We start from the raw sequence: 18477 nt of genomic DNA on the forward strand, positions 1-18477 counted from the left end.
GTCTCCTCTGATTAAAAAAGCTATATGTTGTGTGTTTTTGCACACTTGGCTGCATGAAAATCATGGACTGATTCCTGAGGGGGTGTCACGGGCGCAAACCCAAGGGGCCAGGGAGTCAGGAGAGCTCTGGCCATATGGCAGAACTATAATGAATTTACCAGCAAGAGTCACAAAACAACCAACATGAGACACAGAGGAGACAAAAATGACGTCTCGCCAGTAACTATGCAATTCTTTAAAATGCTGGTTTGAATATTCTAAGTTGTAACGCCTATTCAAACCTAAGGCAAAGCGGTGTTCTAACTTCTCTTTTATGGCCAAATTGTGGCACAGAACAACCACAGAGATACAAAAAAACAAAAAAATTGCAAAGTGCCCCCAGAGATGCAAAAGAAAAATGATCACAGAGGAAGAAAATTATGTAAGCATCTAGAATACACATAGTTATAGACACATCGATATAGCCACAGGTCACATCTGCATGGCTTGTGAGTGCTTTGTATCTCTTTCAGTCAGGGTTTATTAATCCATTGTGGGACTAATGGTAAAGAGGAGGGGGGGTTGGAGATCCTTGGGTAGTGTTGTTTTATTATCCATCCATCATAGAAATTACTGGTTTTGGAAGGGGCCTTGAAACTCATGTTTCATTTATTAAAAGGTAAGCCCCACCGTTATTCATTATTTTTGATTGACCCTCCACAGTGACTTATTGAAAAGGGCAATATTTTAATATGTCATGGCGATATTCTTATGACAAAAAATGATTACAAATGGTTATCACAGCCACAGAATGGTCCAAACAGAAGAGAAGGCAGATTTTTGAAAGATGGTAATGGAATGAAATGAAAAAATACTTTATTTATCCCAAAGGGAAATTATATAAATAAATGGGAAAGGTCAATTCCTGATAGACGCAGGACTACCTTCCTGCAGTCTTTCCACTGCCATCTATTGGATGTAAATAATTGCTTTTAAGTACAGAAATAAGAATTTGTGGTAAGAGAAGATTAGAGAACACTTCCATGCTTTACCAGCCAGTGTCAAGCCAACGTTCCTTAACTTGTTGAATTTTTGAGTGTTCAGTGGAATTACAAGCACAATCATTGTCGTATGAAAAAAAACTATGACATGTTACCAGTCCCACACTGTTGGTCAAAGTAAATGCCAAAACAACCAACTTAGCATTGAGATGATTGCTCTGATGTTTCTCAGACATGTTTTTTTTCCAAAATTACGCATAATTGATCAAAAAATCAAAATCCCCTTAATATGCAGAGCAGAGTTCAAGCTAGATTAATAACTTTAAAAGATTAAAAGGAAAATTCTTTCTCAAAACATAACTTTCCAGGCCAGCAGACCTACACTTTTGGAGTCATACATCTCTAAATTACAGAAATGCCAACAATTGCTCCATAGACTCCAACAGGAAATGTGAGCAGGATGTTCAGTTAAAACCAGAAGCAACTCTTTTTTTTATTTTTTATTTTTGCACTCGTACACCAATGATTGCTGTGTGGGGATCACTGTGGCACAACTGCATCAATATGAGTTTCAGTTATTTTCCTTAAATAGCAAAGTACTGCGATAAAAAGTGAGAGTGAAACAGAATGCTGCACTAAATGTCACCATGGCAACCTAAACTGTCTCTTGGAACTGACAGCTGATGGCCAATTGATTATCAACAGCTTCTCTCATCTCTGTTCCAGTTGCACACACTTTGATAGTTTCAGCTAAAACTTTTTTGGCTATAGCAAGAGATAAAGGACGGACAGTTTCAGCAATCTTGCCACAATTTCTCCAGTCTAATTATAACTGTAGTTTTTTCAAAATTGTCCCTGCCAATCATCAAAATGCGTTTACCAGGCTTATTAAGTAACAAAGTGACACATTTTTATGAGCATTACGAGCTTTCATGAACATGAGTATTTTCCCACACATTAATCAATTTTCATTCAAACTGTTTTATACCCACTCGTTAATATCCTTTCCAGAAGAAAATTGCACCATCATGACGGCTAAGTCATCACACACCACAGCCGTTACTCTGGGTGTGTATGTAGGAGTCATTCTGCTATGTTCTCCTCTCATTTCATGAAATAAGATTTGGCTTTAAATGCTTTAATGTTCACAAGCACATAATTTCTGTGCTATTTTTGGTCCATCTCACCAACAGTGCTGCACTTTCAATACTTGGCCTAAATACCTGTTACCTGTTACATTTCCTAGTAAATACCCCCCAGATCGCCCTTCTTTTGGCTTTGAAGCGCTTTTAGTCACATCTCACTGATGTAACCAAAAGCTGACAAATCCAAGAAAATATTTCATGAGTGATTTTCCAAAAGTGTCTTTTCCAGAAGGCTAAATCTCAGGGGAACGTCAGGGCAGGGGATGTTCAACACGCTCATGACTGTAATCTGGAGCTGCAACAACCCCACCCCTGCCCTCTATCTGCTCCCCACAGGGCTGACTTGATGTTTTTGAACTCCTGGGTACCCTGCCAAATATCGCATGGCCCCTGCCCTACATTGCCAGTCCTATTTAGGTTACATTTAGTATTTAACACAGCATCAGAGCTTGCATGTTTGATATGACTTTGTGTGAATGCATGTGAGAGGCAGAAGTGTTTTCCCACCATTTGTGCATTTTATGTGAGAAAAGAGAAATCGAGTCAGTCTGTGGATCGTTTGGAGTGGAGGCCCAAATCTGCCTCAGCTAAGCCTTCTAAAGCACCATCTGGCAGCTGAGGTCCCCGTGTCACTCTACTCACCAAGATTACATTCTCCCCTGGACCTTCATCTCTGCCCTCTCTCTTCCACGTTGTACTTTTCCCCCTTTCTCCCAACCGGTAAACACAAAGATGAAGTTATGGTGGACAAACACTGAGCAGTCATAACTCAGCATGGTCTATAATTGATAACAAACTACAACCTAAAGAACTGAGACACAGGAATGACTTGGATTTTTTATTTTAGTTTCAGTGCCATTGTGAGCCCTTTGGGCTGAATGAACTGCTCATCGAACTGCTTCCTGTTTCAAGATATATTCTGAATGTTTTGGCCTTTCAAAATGTTAGTGTGAATTAGCATTCTTAGATAAACTAATTCTTGACATTTTTTGTGGCTTAACAATTTCCTAAATATCTTGAAACCCGATGAAGAAGATTATTAATGTTTTTCCGGCTGCCTCACTTGAGTTTGTGGGAACTCTGAGAGCATATTCCTCATTTTTGTTCACTGAGGTTTGAGCACAGTTGAATGCTAAAAAGGAAAGAGCTGCTTATTCTTTGTCTGAGGCGTGCTAAACCAACTAGGCATTTATTAGGCAAATAGATTTCATGGTATAATTTATGTAAAGGATAAAAAACTTTGACTGCCAATGAGGCGTTGCTGGCTGTTCAGGAGCAGTGTGATCTGTGAGGAAAAAAAACCCAACTCTGTTTGGTGTGGGCTTTGACTAATCAAAGCTTTATGGCCTCTTTAATATAGTACTTTGAGTATTGTTACGTAAAATGCTTTGTAGTGTTCATGCTTACATTGTCAATGTTTAAATTCTAAACTTCTTTTATTCTCCTAAAGTCATTACAAAATATTAAGTAACATATTAATCATGTCATAATAACAAAGTGTAAAGAGGTTTGGTTTCTTAGAAGTGGATTTGTGTATGATATGACTTCAGAAATGAACAATTTCATTGAAGTGAAGCACTCTGAAATGTTTGTAACACTCACAGTTTAGTGAAACAAGCAGGAGTGCCTCTGTAGAATCATGCTGCTGAGACGTTCTATGACCCTCTTCTACGCCGCCAGACTTGTTTGACAAAAACAGTCATTCTAACTCAGTGGAAACAGGAATATCTGGTACACTGCTGCCACGATCTCTTAGTCTGAGCTGTGGTGTGACTTTGGTGTTTTAACACGTCGGTCCATAACAAAAGTGTGAAAACACAAGTATTCCAGTAGCTCCAGTGTCCTTAGAGAAAACATCCCTTTTTTAACACATTAGTTCTGAACTCTTTGTCCTGTAAGGTAACATCAGTTTTAACTTATTATTTTGGATCTGAACTAAAGTATACCAAAAAGAAAAACAATAAAATCACGTAATAAAAAGAATAATTCAGGAGAAGTAGACTAACATCTCTCATGCTCTGCAAGTTAAATAGCTGTTTTCATCAAAGGAACTTAAAGAAGGGATTTGAAAAACATTTTCAGCAGAACTTTAAAGTATTGATTTCTTTTCTTGTTTTTTTTAGAGGTGACTGAAGAACATTTAGTTGTTGATCCCATTCACAACAATGCATTGTTTCTTTTTCTTTCTCTATAAGCCATGGGCTATGTAACTATGAATAAATAGGTCATAATACTAACAATCCATTTTAAGTGTAAGTGTAAAACACAACTTAACCAGCCTTAGAAATGCCCTGCATTTGATTTAAAAAAAAAAAGTCTAAATTAAAAATATAAAAAATCCCAGCGGTAAAAACAACTGCCTTCGGTATAAGGGAAAAAAAAACTCTGAAAGCAAGGGGTTTCTGGCTGGACTCAAAGGACTCCTTGTTACTGATGAATCAGACTGCTAAAAACTGAAGCACCACTTTAAAGCTCCTGGTGGATTACAGTGGCACAGTACGCAGTAGTGCTCCAAAAGTGTTCTGTCAGTTTTCCCTCAGCGTGTAATTTTTAATACTCAGAGGTGTTTGAGACAGAAATAACTTCAATTTTCCGCATCCATTAGTTTAGACTAAACAGCAACTCCAGCTGATGACACACATATTTCCTGTCATTTTACCAAGGCCCTATTTGCCAATTTGAGCAGCTGCTGAAATCATCAAATGATCAAGCGCAGTGACAACGAGCAGGTTGTAAACAGTACAGCACAAGATCATATAGTTTCTCAGGAGAAAAAGCAGTTCTTAAGGTTTAAACAGATCGGTCTTCAGGGGAGAAATTAGTGCAAAAACATGGAACATCTAATGATTAGAAACATTCACAAGCCGCAGAGCAGCTGTTGTTATTCAATGCGATTCAGAAGTTTGTGTGAGTGTAATAGCCATCAGCATATTTAAAAGCAGCGGAGTGATACTGTTCGGTTGAACACTTTTTATATGTTTTGTCGCGGAACAACAGAGGAAGGCATGTCACTACGTGTATTGAAAGATCAATAACTAGCAATATGTCTATATTGGTTGACATGCACACACAAACACGAGAAAATGTCTTTCTTATGGCTACCATCACAATCTTTAAGATGCCATTAGAGCTGGACAGATTGCATCGTGGGAATGTTTTGGAGAAATGTTTATAGACCGTTTACAAAACTGTTTGTGTCCTGTCTTTGCATCCCTGCACATCTGCTTCAAAATGTATCTTATAAATGTAAATTTTTGACATGCAATGTCATAAAACCTGACATGCAATGTAGTGAGTCAATAAGCATGGGTGGATATGACTGTGTACAGCTGTGTGAAAGGCAACAATGAATTTGAAGAGATCAACAATATGGTGTCAGTGTACGTCTACATATTCTGTGTTATGGAAATGTTCACAATAAAGTCTTCCATTAATGTTCCTCTACAATGTTTACTTGAGATGTTGCCTCGCTTTCAAACATAACGGTAACATTCCCGTAAAATTTGTGCTGGCAGTAGAGACTGGAACAAGATTATCACTTTACTTTTCTCAGTTTTATCTGGAAAGAGTCATACAAGCTGTCCCCTTGTGTTATCTGTGTAATACTTACACTTGAATTGGGAAGACTGTGGTAATCTTCCAGGTAGGCTACATTTGCCGATACAAAATTATTGCTGACATTTTGGCAGCAAATAAAACTGAGAGCCAAGAGTCTTTCTACCAGATTCCAGTAGGCAGACTTTTTACCCACTGGTTTGAGGCTAATGTTTTATTCATTGTCAATACAGCTGGACAGAGTTGGTCTTTTGGGATGAGGGATTTGCCTTGTTCATGGAACCATACTGCAACCATATGGCACGAGCTGTCGTCCTAAACTGTGATAACTAATGTCCCAACTGATGCACGCTCGTGAATACAGTCTGACACATACACACAAGTGTGTGTGCACACACAGAAATGCATGCAAACTAGCCTCATCTGCAGCTCTGTTCAAACATTAGGCAAACACATGCACAGGCATTGCATTCAGCAAAACTGTAATTAGTCTACGCTCAGTTTTAGAGGCAGACTGAGAGGGGAGAGAAAGCAGCAGGCAGTAAGAGATGCAGCGAGGGTGAGTTATAGTGAAAGAGAATGATAAATGATGGACTGTGAGAGCTCCTGCTAGACCCTCAGGTTACTAGTGTGAGGGAGTTACAGCTGGCTAACTCATTCCATAGAGATCTCATAATAAACATCACATGGGTAGTTTGGGCTGGCGGGTGCAGATTAAGCCAGAGCTGTTAGCTCTTTAAAGACTACTCACTGTTGCAGCCAGCCAAGAACCTATTTATAGGGTAGCTGGAACTGTATCAAAGCAGGTAGGTAGGGAAAGGGCTGGACAGGGACAGTTTCATACTGATTTATGTCCCTCAATCAGTGTAATAACAATAAACTGTCAACTAACATGCCACTTTTATTTCTAATTTATGATGCTGCGCTCCTAATAAACCTGTGTTTATTTCTCCCCTGTCCCTCCTCTTTCCTCCTCCCCTGATTTTTCTCTGTGTCTCTGTGCAGAGCTGCCCAGCAGTCCAGGTGGCCAGTTCACATTTCGTCCGCTGCCCCCACCGCCACCGCCGCCCCACGCCTGCACTTGTGCCCGCCCGGCGCCCTACACTCAGGTCAGCCTGCAGAGGAAGACCATGCCTACGCGGTGCCAAGCCAGTCAGGGTGGCCAGGGGGCAGACACCAGCTCGAGCACAGACCAGGCGCAGCTTCACAACAGCTGGGTGCTCAACAGCAATATACCCCTAGAGACCAGGTAACAGAATGCAACAAATTACTCGGGATTAAGGGTGTTTTTATTTTATTCATTATGCAACAAATGCCGAGCCTGAGTAAGGAGTTTGAAACAAAGGGCTTAAATATAAAAAGTCCAAAAACAAGGGATTTATCTGTATAGCAAAACAACTCTGCTTCTGTGTAATGTCACTTGGTTAAAGTAATTTTTTAATCTCACAAATGAGGATCAGTGAATTAAAGAAAATTCTAAAGGTTCTGTGATGTGGCAGATTTCCACTATTTCTTATTAGGATTTAGAGTAGGATGATAAAGTATGAATGTTGAACTAAAGGATGGCTATTTTTGCCCATGTTTAGGGTAGTGAGGGAAACACACCCGGTGGCCTCTTGTCATAATAAATCTCTCAATTTATGGGGGATTCTTTATGGTGTGTCACCTCTTACTGCAGAAAGTTTCACCAGGACACATCCATTTGAGTTTAAACTATTCAAAAATTATTGTGACTTCACGTGAAATTTTTGCACCCGAGGAATTTTCTTCAAATGCTCAAAGATTTGCGGCTGGAATTTTCACCCCATCAAACAGAATTTAGCATTTGCTCAATGCATAAGTAATAACTGATCAGAGAATTATTTTGGAAGTCCTCATTTGTGAGGCCGCTTTTGCGAAGAAGCAGCAAGGTGCACAAGAATATGTTTGCATGTTTAATGAGAGCGCGGTGCAGTCGCGGAATTCTGGCATTATGAGTGAGGGTGAGATTGGCAGGCTGCCATGCCAGGAGAAGAGGTTTTAATAAGTTATGCATTAGGCCATAATTAGATCTTGCCTCATTTAAAGGAAAGGAAGAATAAAATTAGATTCAGTGACAATTTAAATTAATCATTGGCCTGACATGAGTATCAATGAGAGAGACTTGTCAGGAGTGTATTGTAATTACAATACTTATGTGTGTTTCTATGTCTGTGTGTGTGAGTGTGTGTGTGTGTGTGTGTGCGTGTGTGTTTGCTTTAAATTGAAATTCACCTTAAACAAAATTCATTATTTTTGGTCTTTCTAACTGTTCAGAGCAAAAAGAACTTTCTCCCCAAAGACAGAAATGTGATTATAAAACATAATTTCCGCAGCAGCTCAGTATATTGGATGGTGCCTTTTTGTCGTAATACATTTTTGCATTTGGGACTTTATAGTCAAATAAGTTTCATTTGATAGTGTGCTATTAGTTCTGAACCATAAAATGTAATCATATTCATAGTCAATAGAATAGTGCCCCTTCATAACATAATTCAGATATTATTGGCTCTTTTCCATCTAGCTTCTGACGAAGTCTTCAGTGCTTAACTGTTTTGGGCTGGATTTAGTATTCAAGCACCCTCCTCACTCTCTTTCACATTCTCAGATACACTGCTAATCTAATGATTTCATATTTCTGCTTTTACCCTTGCATTCTTATCAGCTCAATCTCAGGCGCGAGATTAAAGATTTATAAAGTATTTACAAACCTGACATGGAGGCTTATGCTAATAGAATTATAACTGATGCTTTGACCTTAATAAAAATGGCAAGAAAAACAGATAACGTCTCCTGTTGTCAAGTACACTTCCATTTTCCTCGATGCATATTTGATGAATAAGTATTGAAACATATTGACGATGCGTCAGCTAAGATTAAGATTGTTTGAAGTGTGCATAGATTTCCTTTTCAGCTGCACATCCGTTATGTTTCTGGAGAGACTGGCTTGTGTGAGAGGATGGATGCAGATATGGATATTCAATATATCTGACTGGGCCTCACACTGGGTGTGTTAAGAAGCATAACAAATGTTGAGACTGTAATAAATTGACTTCTGCTATGCCTTCTATCCTTCCTCTTATCGCTCAAGAAGTGAGACTACTTGAATCGCCATGTGCATCAATATCTACGGACGCACACACTATGTGTCTTCATGACATGAGTATACATGTATACAATGCCTCCCCCCACGTACGCACAAACAGAGCCATTTGCACTTATCTAGGTAGAGGCAGTCCCTGGGCCTACAGACTCTGACCTCCTGGACAGCGGGATCTCTCATTTTCTTCCTGTCTCGGGGGAAATCTGCCCTCTGATAAGAATTCAGAGCTTCCTGGGCATCGCCCCTAGATATTGTCTGAGGAGATCAAAGACAGGGAGGCAGAGAGAACAATGAAGCTATTTTAAAAACACCACACAACAAGAATAAGGTTTCCCATGCGTTGACAAATGCAATTTCTTTTGCCCTATTCTGATCCCCTTTTGTTCTAATACAACTTTAACAGGGCAATAAAAGAACCATCATGGATCTGACCTGTGCACTGGCTTCAAAAAGTAAAAATGTTGGATTTGACATGTTTTTATAGGTGCTTGTCTTGTGCAGTCATCTTTGAGCAAAGCTTTCTACACTCTCTCACACACACATGATATTTATATATTTATGTGTGTGTGTGTTCTCTGAGTTTATCTCTGGCCTTTCAGAGATGAACTATCATTGACCCTCAGGTGTGCGACAGCTCCATGCGCAGCCTCCTGTGTCCCCCGTCTGACTCACAGCCTTCAGCAGATGCTGAACGGGTGGATGGAGAAAGGACAGGAGGCGGACAGTGAAGGATGGATGTTATCTGTCTCAGCCATAGGGCCACATTAAAGAGTCACACAGAACAAACCAGATGAAAAAGAAAAAGGCTCAACATGACTGGCAGGATGAGCACAGAAAGAATTTAAGTGAATAAGGAAATTAAAACAAAAAGATAACTCAAGAGTCAAACCATAGCTATCTTACTCTTATTTAAGTCTATCATTTATTCATTTTCCTCTTTTATTGATTTAATTGTTTTGTTTAAAGTTTCCTAATCTTTGAAAATAATTTCTTTTAGTCTTCATGAAAGAGGTGCTATGAAGAGCTTTTTTCTTACATGCATCATTGATTGCATCATTATTTTTCAATCCTCACCCTGCTGGGTTTTTTTTTAATTAAAATGTGTTACCAAGGCTGAATAGAACACTGAATGCTTGGGTGAGATGTATGTGGTTTTGCGCTGTATGAGGACAAATGGACTCAGTAGGGGGTGAGTACAAGCTGGTGTCCAGTGATGCTGTCAGTCTGCTGTCTGGCCCCACTTTAATGGCCTGTTCTCTGAGGGGCTTTCAGAGACCAGGAGAGCAGCCTGCGTCCTCACATCTCTCACTGCCAACACGTATGCCCCACTCAATGCCAATATTAACCCCCGGAGGGCATGCTGTAACCTGAGAAAATCAGGCTTTTGGTGATTTCCAGGCGGAGATTTTTGTGTTTGTGAGGCATTGTTAGTTTAAAAACCACATATATGTTCACTGAAAGAAAAAAGGAAAAATACAGGTGCCCTTTGAGTTCTACCAGAACAAGCTGGAACTGCTTACAATGCCCTGCCCAAATCCACTTTCCCAAATTGCACAATTTCCTACAGTGGCCCCCATACGTCTTCCTCCTCATCTGACACTACCCAGCCTTCGCCCTCCATTATCTAAACACAATGTAGATGAAATGCTACCAAGATTAATAGCCCTTCATCTAAGTTTCCTATCTCCCTACCATCTAGCACACTTAATAATGAAAATGAACCTCATCTTCATTTTACTAATAAAGCCGTATAACCTAAGTCATTGCTTTGATGTGTCAAATAAGGAAGTGGTAAGTCATTGATCCATGGATGCCAGTGCCATTTCAAGCTATTTCATATCATTTGCATTACAGTAGTGGCTCATAATGTTTCGTCAGAGAAACCCTTGGTTAAATTTGGGTGTGCTGTCTGATGAAGAACTTGGACTGGATAAGAGATTGTGGTTTAATATTCCGTGACTTACTATATCCTCAGTGTGTTGTCCCTGTTTTGCAAAGCTGTTTCTACTTTGAATTGTAGGTCAAAGCTGTTCACTGGTGTTGAACTGGTTATGGTTCACAAACTCTGAATCATGCCTATGTTTTACCCTTGTCACATATATTGCCCACCTCTCAGAATTTACTGCAGAACATAATGTAAGAGGAATCCTAGTGCTTTGGGACTTTCTTGGACTGCTTTTCCACATTGGTTTTAGCTTACCGTATTAATTTTTCATCGTGACAGTACTTGCAAGTTGAAGAGCACACTTAGATTAAAAGCACACAAATGCGGCCCAGCATATGCAGGGGTATAATCAGTTCACCTGAATCACATAGTTCTAGACTTCAGTGAGAGCTTATTTGACGGGTAAGGTGTTGTAGGACCAGATCTTTATGCAGTGGCAAAGTGGAACAGTGCCTTGTGTGTGATACGTGAACCCAAGACTGCCTATTTAAAAAATAGCAGGGTCTCTACTAAAGTTTCCCACCTTTGAGGCTCTTCCTTTAAATGAGTTTCAGCCAGGCGTACCTCAGAGTGAGACTGAATTCCTCGGAGTCCAGATTTGCATAAACAGAGTCAGAATAAGACGATAGATATCTGAGAAGAAAAAAAAAATCTGTGCTGCGTTGAAGTAATTGGTGAAGCACTGAACCACTGTCCTAGATAGGCCTTCTCAGGAACTGTGACTGTTTCCAATATCATACTATAATCTACTTTGGAGCGACACAAATGGTGGTCTCAGGGGTGGCAGGTAGCTGTTGGAACACAGGATGTGGAATGGCGCCTTCCTCATGTGGATTAGGATGGTAATTAATCGACAGTTTTCTAAACATCTCCATCAAACAGCAGTCATCCAATCGTAGACTGTTGTATCAGGGTTTTTAAGCTTTCTCCACAAGCTAAAGTAATGTGCATGTTGCTGCAATAAGAGTGATACTATGCATTTAAACAATTTAGAGGGTCCGATCTTCCTATTCCGGCTTAGTTAGAGTGACCAGACTTTCTTTTTTACCAGGGCATGTCCTCTTTTTGAGAGCTAAAAATTGCGTCCAGCTGGAATTTCAAAATTGTCCAGGATTTTGCTCTGTCTCAGCCTCAAATATATTTATTTGGATTTGCGCTGCATTTCACTCTCCACACTCGCTTATCATCATAGACTTTCTCTCCTCATAGCCCTACAGCATAGTTCAAGTGGAAGTGAGTAGGGGAGGGGTGAAAACACTCTTCATATCCCACCTTCCTGCACAGTCTCTGACTACAGAGAATCCCCATCATTGGTCGACTGCCTTCTCTCTTCAAACATTCGACTGGTCAGCACTACGATGAGCACTTGAGTTTCTCACGTTTAATCTGTGGCCACAAAAAGACAACTTTCAGACATATATTTTTATTGTTATTGCTTTATAAAGGGACAAACATTCAATAGAAAGAATTAACACCTGGTCAAAAATTATCTTCTTAGAGTACATTAAAGTTGCACAATTTTATTTAATCTTTATTTAATAAGAAAAAAAAGAAACAAAACAAGTTGATGTTTAATGTTTTAGAAAGTAGCCAATATAGATTCAAAGGAAAAATTCAAAAGTTTAGTATAAAGTAGGCCTATTGGCCACAATGTTCTTAAAGGCCAATAAAGCTCATGATGTTATCTTAGAACCCTTGACTGTGGACACATTTGTATGCATTCACATGGTCATGGTGTTGCATGTGATACACTATATCTCTCCACCCAGCACATCATCCGCCCACCCACCCACTCCCTGGCACTGAGGGGTCCTCTTTTTCACAAACTCAAATCTGATCACCCCAGGCTTAGCAAAGCCAAAACAATGGATAATAAAGTAAAATAAATTGATTAAACAGTGCTATTCATCAGCTGCAATCTAATTTGCTGCTTATGGTAAGCATGGAGCCTTCTTCCAAGGACAGTGCCCTTTTTCTATTGGGCTCTCAAATTGCTTGTGCTCCAAATCTCCAACTTGTTTCACGTTTGTGCATTTTTTTAGCCTTGTGTCTCTTTCTGTTAGCAGGATATAATCTACATAGATAGTAAATACATAATTCAGTCCTTCTTAACAGATACTTTTATTTGTATAAGAAGGCTAGAAAAATTAAAAAGTCAAACTTGTTTTTCAACCACCTCCACAGCTAATGTTAGCTTAATTAGTTTGCTAGGTTTGATGAAATCCCGCATTTGTCATGTCAGTGGACAAAATTAACCGAAGCTGGACAGAAATGAAAAGTTATCCATGCGCTATCCATGTAATGAGTCTTATCAGCCATGCGAAAGATTGACAAGCATAGCAACAGTAACTGAGGAGGCAGGGCTTGGTGAACAGTAAATTACAGGTTGGAATGACATTTTCTTTCTTTCTTTTTGTGCTTTTCCTCCCACAGACACTTCCTGTTCAAGCAGGGATCCGGTTCATCGGCTCTACTGTCAGGGGCGGGGCAGGGATACCCCCTGACCTCGGGGACAGTGTACTCCCCTCCGCCGCGGCCTCTCCCTCGCAGCAGTGTGACCCGACCACTGTTTACGTTCAACAAGCCTCACCGCTGCTGCAACTGGAAGTGTACAGCCCTGTCTGCCTCCCTCCTCACTCTCACTCTGGCCCTGCTGCTCACCTATGTCATTGGTGAGTCATCAGACTAATTTTGCTGCCAGCTATTGTTTTGTTTTGTTTTAGCAAATTAAAGCATCACTGGGTGGTGTATTGATTTGCATTGTCGCCTTAGAGCAGGTTACCGGTTCACATCTTGGATGGAGCCTTTTTGCATGTAGTTTGCATGTTTTCTTTATGCCTGTATGGGTTCTCCCAGGGAGTTCAGCCTCTCCCACAGTCCATAAACATGCATGTTAAATTAATTGGCGATTCTAAATTGACTGATAGTGAGTGTCCGTGTTTGTTTGCCTCAGTTTTGTGATGGACTGGTGATCTCTCTTGGATAGTCTGCAGCCATCTGAATAGATTAAAGTGGGTGTGGAAAATGAACGAATGAAGACACTACTAAATGAGCTATTGGGAGAATTTCCATGAGACCACATGATCAATTCAAAATACATACTGTACAAACTCTTAACAGGGAGTTTTCAGTGTGCAGAGGTTTCGGGAGAAACCTCTGGAGAAATGAGATACAGGCAAAAAAAGAGAAAAAAAGAAAGGAGATCGATATGGATTCTAAGCGGGGCTGCTGAAAGTTGTACACTCTTACTTTGAGGCAGTACTGTATTTCAAATGTCACCCCCTGTAGAATACTTTCAATTGCAAATGAGCACTCCTCAAACAAAATACACAAAACTAGAAATTATTCTGATGAATACACACATAAAGTGGCACACTCAATGTTTTTCTCCCTTTCAAACAAACACAAACACAGATCACACGAACAATCACCTCACTACATTCATACCATTTTAACCCACTGCGTTTTTCTTCTCTTAGTCAGTCCGGGTTTGTTACAGTATGATGCACTACTAGAAAGGAAACCACCCAGTTGTTGCAGCAGCTCAGCAAATAAGAGGGTACTTAAGCAATAATGCACAAGCAGTTACTACCAATCTAGGCTTATTTAAATGGTTTGATAGCCAAGATTCAGTCTTTTCTGTACTCCTGTGTGTTGACCACTCAAAGCCTACTGATATTGCTGCACTACTGCCCTTAGAAATATAAGGAAAAATGTTACGTGTCACTAAAAACTGTCTCACACACTGCTGGAATACTACTTTCCATCTGTTTGATGAAACTAGGCAGTAATTTGCAAGTCACTATTCTCTACTAGTCTCCTGTTGCTATTGAGGCATGTAGAGATTTTTTTCCAAAGATCCTGATGCGTTGCTCTCCTTTAAATGAAAGCATCGTACTTCAAATGAGAGTGAAGTTTCAACAAGATCAACAAAGCCAGACAGTTATCTCTTTATCCCCTCGTGTCTCATCAGTTGCGGAACTCACGTTCTTCTCTTTAAAGTTTTGTCATAACATCAATAATTTAAGCTTGTTAGTTTAATAGTTTCAAAGCAGGCCCTTTGGGAGTCCAAATTATGTGTGCTAAGCAAACTATTCGCCTCTTATTTAATCAATATCAAGGTAAACAGAAGCATCAGATTCAGTGTGTTTAAAATATTAAATGAATGTTAGAGAGATTAGTGAATGAAAGAACTTGAAGTGGGATCAGGCCAATAAAAAGTTGATTGGGACATTGATTTTTTTCTTTTTTTTATTTGTAAATACTTTTGATTTTAATTGACAAGTTTTAAATTGAGAATGATCTGAACTCTGCTTGTAACTGCAGATAAAGGCATCATACCTGTGAGCCTCCATCTCCAGTTTTCATGACTGATACAAACTTTAAATGAAACAACTTTTAGAAAATCAAAACTGTATAAGGATTTGTTGTTGTGTGGAAGATCATGAGTGGTTTGTTAAGGTCAAACCACTCATGATCATGAACACGAAAACTTTATTTACCGTTCCCCTTCAATTGCACTGATTCCCTGCTCATCCTCAACCTTGACCGGGCCCTCCATCGCAACACTTCAGCCTCCATCCCCAGCCCCAACTGCAGATATCCCAGACCTCCACCCAGCCAGTTCATTTCACTCCTGTGGTGGTGCTCAAGGTCATGTCTTGGTTTTGCATTATTCACACACACAAACGCATACATGCACGCACACACACACGCACACATCACAGACAGACATCACACACACACACACTGGCGAATCCATGCAGATTAATCCCCAGGCTGAACCATGCTATTCCATTAATGTCCCAGCCCCGGTAATTAGTGCATTAGCAAGGAGTGTGAGCGATGACTTGGAGACGACATCACCTTTTAATTGGTGTCATGCTCCACTCCTGGTTGGCAATGATTGATCTCCATGTTGACGTCACCATGGAAACCACACCAAGATGTATGGGATGTAAGCACAGATGATGTGTTAGCCTGTAAATCAAAGATATTCAAATTGCAAGATTAAAGTGGTCATGGACTTAATGTCTTTGTCTAGGGGGAGAGGTTGAGACACAGGCCACCAGATGATTAGGTTCCTTCATTACATAATGATTCAGTAATTTTAATGAATTAATTAACAGTCACTGACAGGAAGAAGAGAAAAAAATGTTTTGCCCCAGTGGTATTGCACTTTCTCATCTTCACCAAATAATTGCCATTCAGACTTCTCCTGTATTTATTGATTAAATGTCAATCTCTCATTAAATCAAGTTCCTATTGGAGATTATTTTTCATTATCATAATGTAATACAAATTAAATTAATTTAGCTTTCAGAATATGATAATGAACTTCCCTTTATTCCAAATATAATCAGCTTCCACTGACTGTTCCACTGCCCTGAGGTAGGCTGCCGTTGTAGGCTGAACATATTCATTTCTCTTTTCAAACAACAATAATAAAAAAGAAAAGATTTTCTAGTGCACAATACGCGTTAATCTTTTACTACATTAGACATTCAACAGAATATATTTTCATAGCTAATTGATAACTTAAGTATGTCAACAAAAGTACCAAACACCATTTACTACTTTTCTTTGTATCATTTTAAGATAACTAGATGTCTTAGTATTTTCTTTCTGTTATAGGTAAATGTCCCATACTAGTTGGTTACATACCACAAATGCTGCTAACTTAATCAAGGCTGTTGCAGCATCAAAAAGAAATATGGCATTATCCTTTACAATTGTGGCAAGCCGGAGCCAAACATTTCAGAATTTTGGCGAAGCTTTCTCCCCCTTGGTGAAAACCATCTTAACACAGCTGTCATATTTGGCAGAATTGTCATATTTTCTTGTAACACTCGGCCAAACCTTGCAGTGCTCGCTACAATCATGCCTGGTTCAGCTTGTAACGGAGCTTGTAACTGAACTCACGTGCCCTGTGAGACCAGCGGTGCAAACGTCCGACACATGGAGCACATATTGGAACATCTGACGTAGCTCTTTAAACCAGTTCTTAATAACCACCTCAAATGATTCCCAGTCCCTAAAGCTCTCTGTATAAGTTCTGAGACTTGTTTATTAATTTGGCAAGAAAGTCACTCAGCAAATAATGAGGCAGCAATATTATTCCTCATATTAAGGTTTCCAATTAGCACAACAAAAGCACGATGCATGATTGCGGAGATAATGCTGTGCCTAAGTGATTGCAGCCTATGCCCCCTGTTGTGATGAGCTAAGGCAGTCCTCCTCTTTTTTCTTCACTGCCCTCTTTCCTTTCCTCCTACACCCCCTGGTGCTGCAGGGGGCTGTGAATAGCTTTGTTAATTTGCTTATCCCCCAAAGTACCCCTCCTTCCTGCAGTCGAAGCTTGTTATTAAGCACAACACGGCCATCAGATATGAGGAGCAGGCATTATGATAGCGAACAGGGCATTAAAGGAGAGGTAGAGGACAGATCAAGATTGCATCTGTGATCTTGAAGAAAACTGCTACTGACAACACTACCTGTAACACATTTTATGCTTGAAGCCTTTTTTAAGTTCTGCCTCTGAATAACCTACCTACCATCCTACTGAAAAAAAGAGTTAATTAGAGTATTTTCTGCTTTATTGAATGCTTTGCTGCTTTGAACAGTTACAGCCCTTAGTTGCTCAATCAAATATGTGGAAACAGGGTGGGATGTTTTACTTATGAACCATAATCATCTCTATGGTAACAGGGAGAAGCTTCTGACGCAGGGGAAATGAACAAGTCAGCAGCACCCTGCAATCTAATAATCAGCACCAAATCACATTTCAGCCACGTGCACACACACAAGCAGAGAGACACAGACCGTGTAAACTGTAAGCCAAGATCTTCTTTATGGTTCTGTTGTGCAATATTTGTGGCTTCAGGCAACCTGGTGGTTCTACAATGAACCAGATAACTCATTAGTTGCTATGAGTTTATTACTTTCATGTTTTTTTTTTCTCAGTAAATTTACTCTCCCTGTTTGATGGCAGATATGTTCCTTAAAAGTTGCATGTTTATTGCAAAGGTCAAACGCAGTGCAGTCTTCAGTTGTGGTCTAAAGAAAAAAAAAAACGTTTACGATCTACGACTAATGGTTATTGCCTTGCAGATTACTTTCTTAATCTGGTTTTCCACAGCCTGAAGTGACACCTTTCATTCCTTGTTTTGTTCAACAAACAATCCGAAGCCCAAATACATTCTGTTTACAAGAATTAATGATAATGGTGCACCCATCTTGGAAGCTGGAGCAAACCTTTGGCATTGCTGCTTGGGAAATTATTCCAATCCAAGCAACTGCTCAAACAGTTGAATTTATATCCTGTTGGCTAGCTAACTGAGTAAGTGTGTCAGCTTGAATATTTATGTGTAGCATGTCTAGTCTTCATTAAGTGCTGAAATTATTTTTCATTTGCTTCAAATTTGACAAATAAATTAACAAACTTCTAAGCAGAAGTTATGCATTTCATGATGGATAAATCAATCTAAAAATATTTAGCAGATACATTTCTTATAGAAGAAAATCATCTATTTTTAATTCATCACATAGCAAATGCTTAGTGGCTAGAGCATGGTAAGAGTTCTGAAGTCACTCACTCTTAATCTGGATTTCTCCTCCAAACGTCCTGGCAGGCCTCATCTGTGTCTCAAAGCGCCGAGCAGATTATAGCTTATCATAAATGAAGCATGTGCTCTGTGATATTCCAAGTTCTTGATAATGCAACATGCAGAC

The 18477-nt window shown here is 39.7% G+C and overlaps 2 protein-coding genes across 2 annotated transcripts in view; one reads left to right on the top strand and one right to left on the bottom strand.

Annotated features, from left to right (window-relative positions):
* The window catches only part of apool (apolipoprotein O-like), a 353684-nt gene that overhangs the window by 206229 nt on the left and 128978 nt on the right, over positions 1-18477 (bottom strand). The window lies entirely within an intron of this gene.
* tenm1 (teneurin transmembrane protein 1) overlaps positions 1-18477 on the top strand; it is a 177242-nt gene that overhangs the window by 51631 nt on the left and 107134 nt on the right. The window contains exons 4-5 of the mRNA XM_072396098.1: positions 6686-6929; positions 13180-13418. Of these exons, the coding sequence (XP_072252199.1) occupies positions 6686-6929; positions 13180-13418 (483 nt within the window). The remainder of the gene's footprint in view (positions 1-6685; positions 6930-13179; positions 13419-18477) is intronic.

The sequence above is a fragment of the Leuresthes tenuis genome, unplaced genomic scaffold (assembly GCF_036924035.1).
Source record: "Leuresthes tenuis unplaced genomic scaffold, fLeuTen1.0.hap1 SCAF_11, whole genome shotgun sequence".
NCBI classification, from domain to species: Eukaryota; Metazoa; Chordata; class Actinopteri; order Atheriniformes; family Atherinopsidae; genus Leuresthes; species Leuresthes tenuis.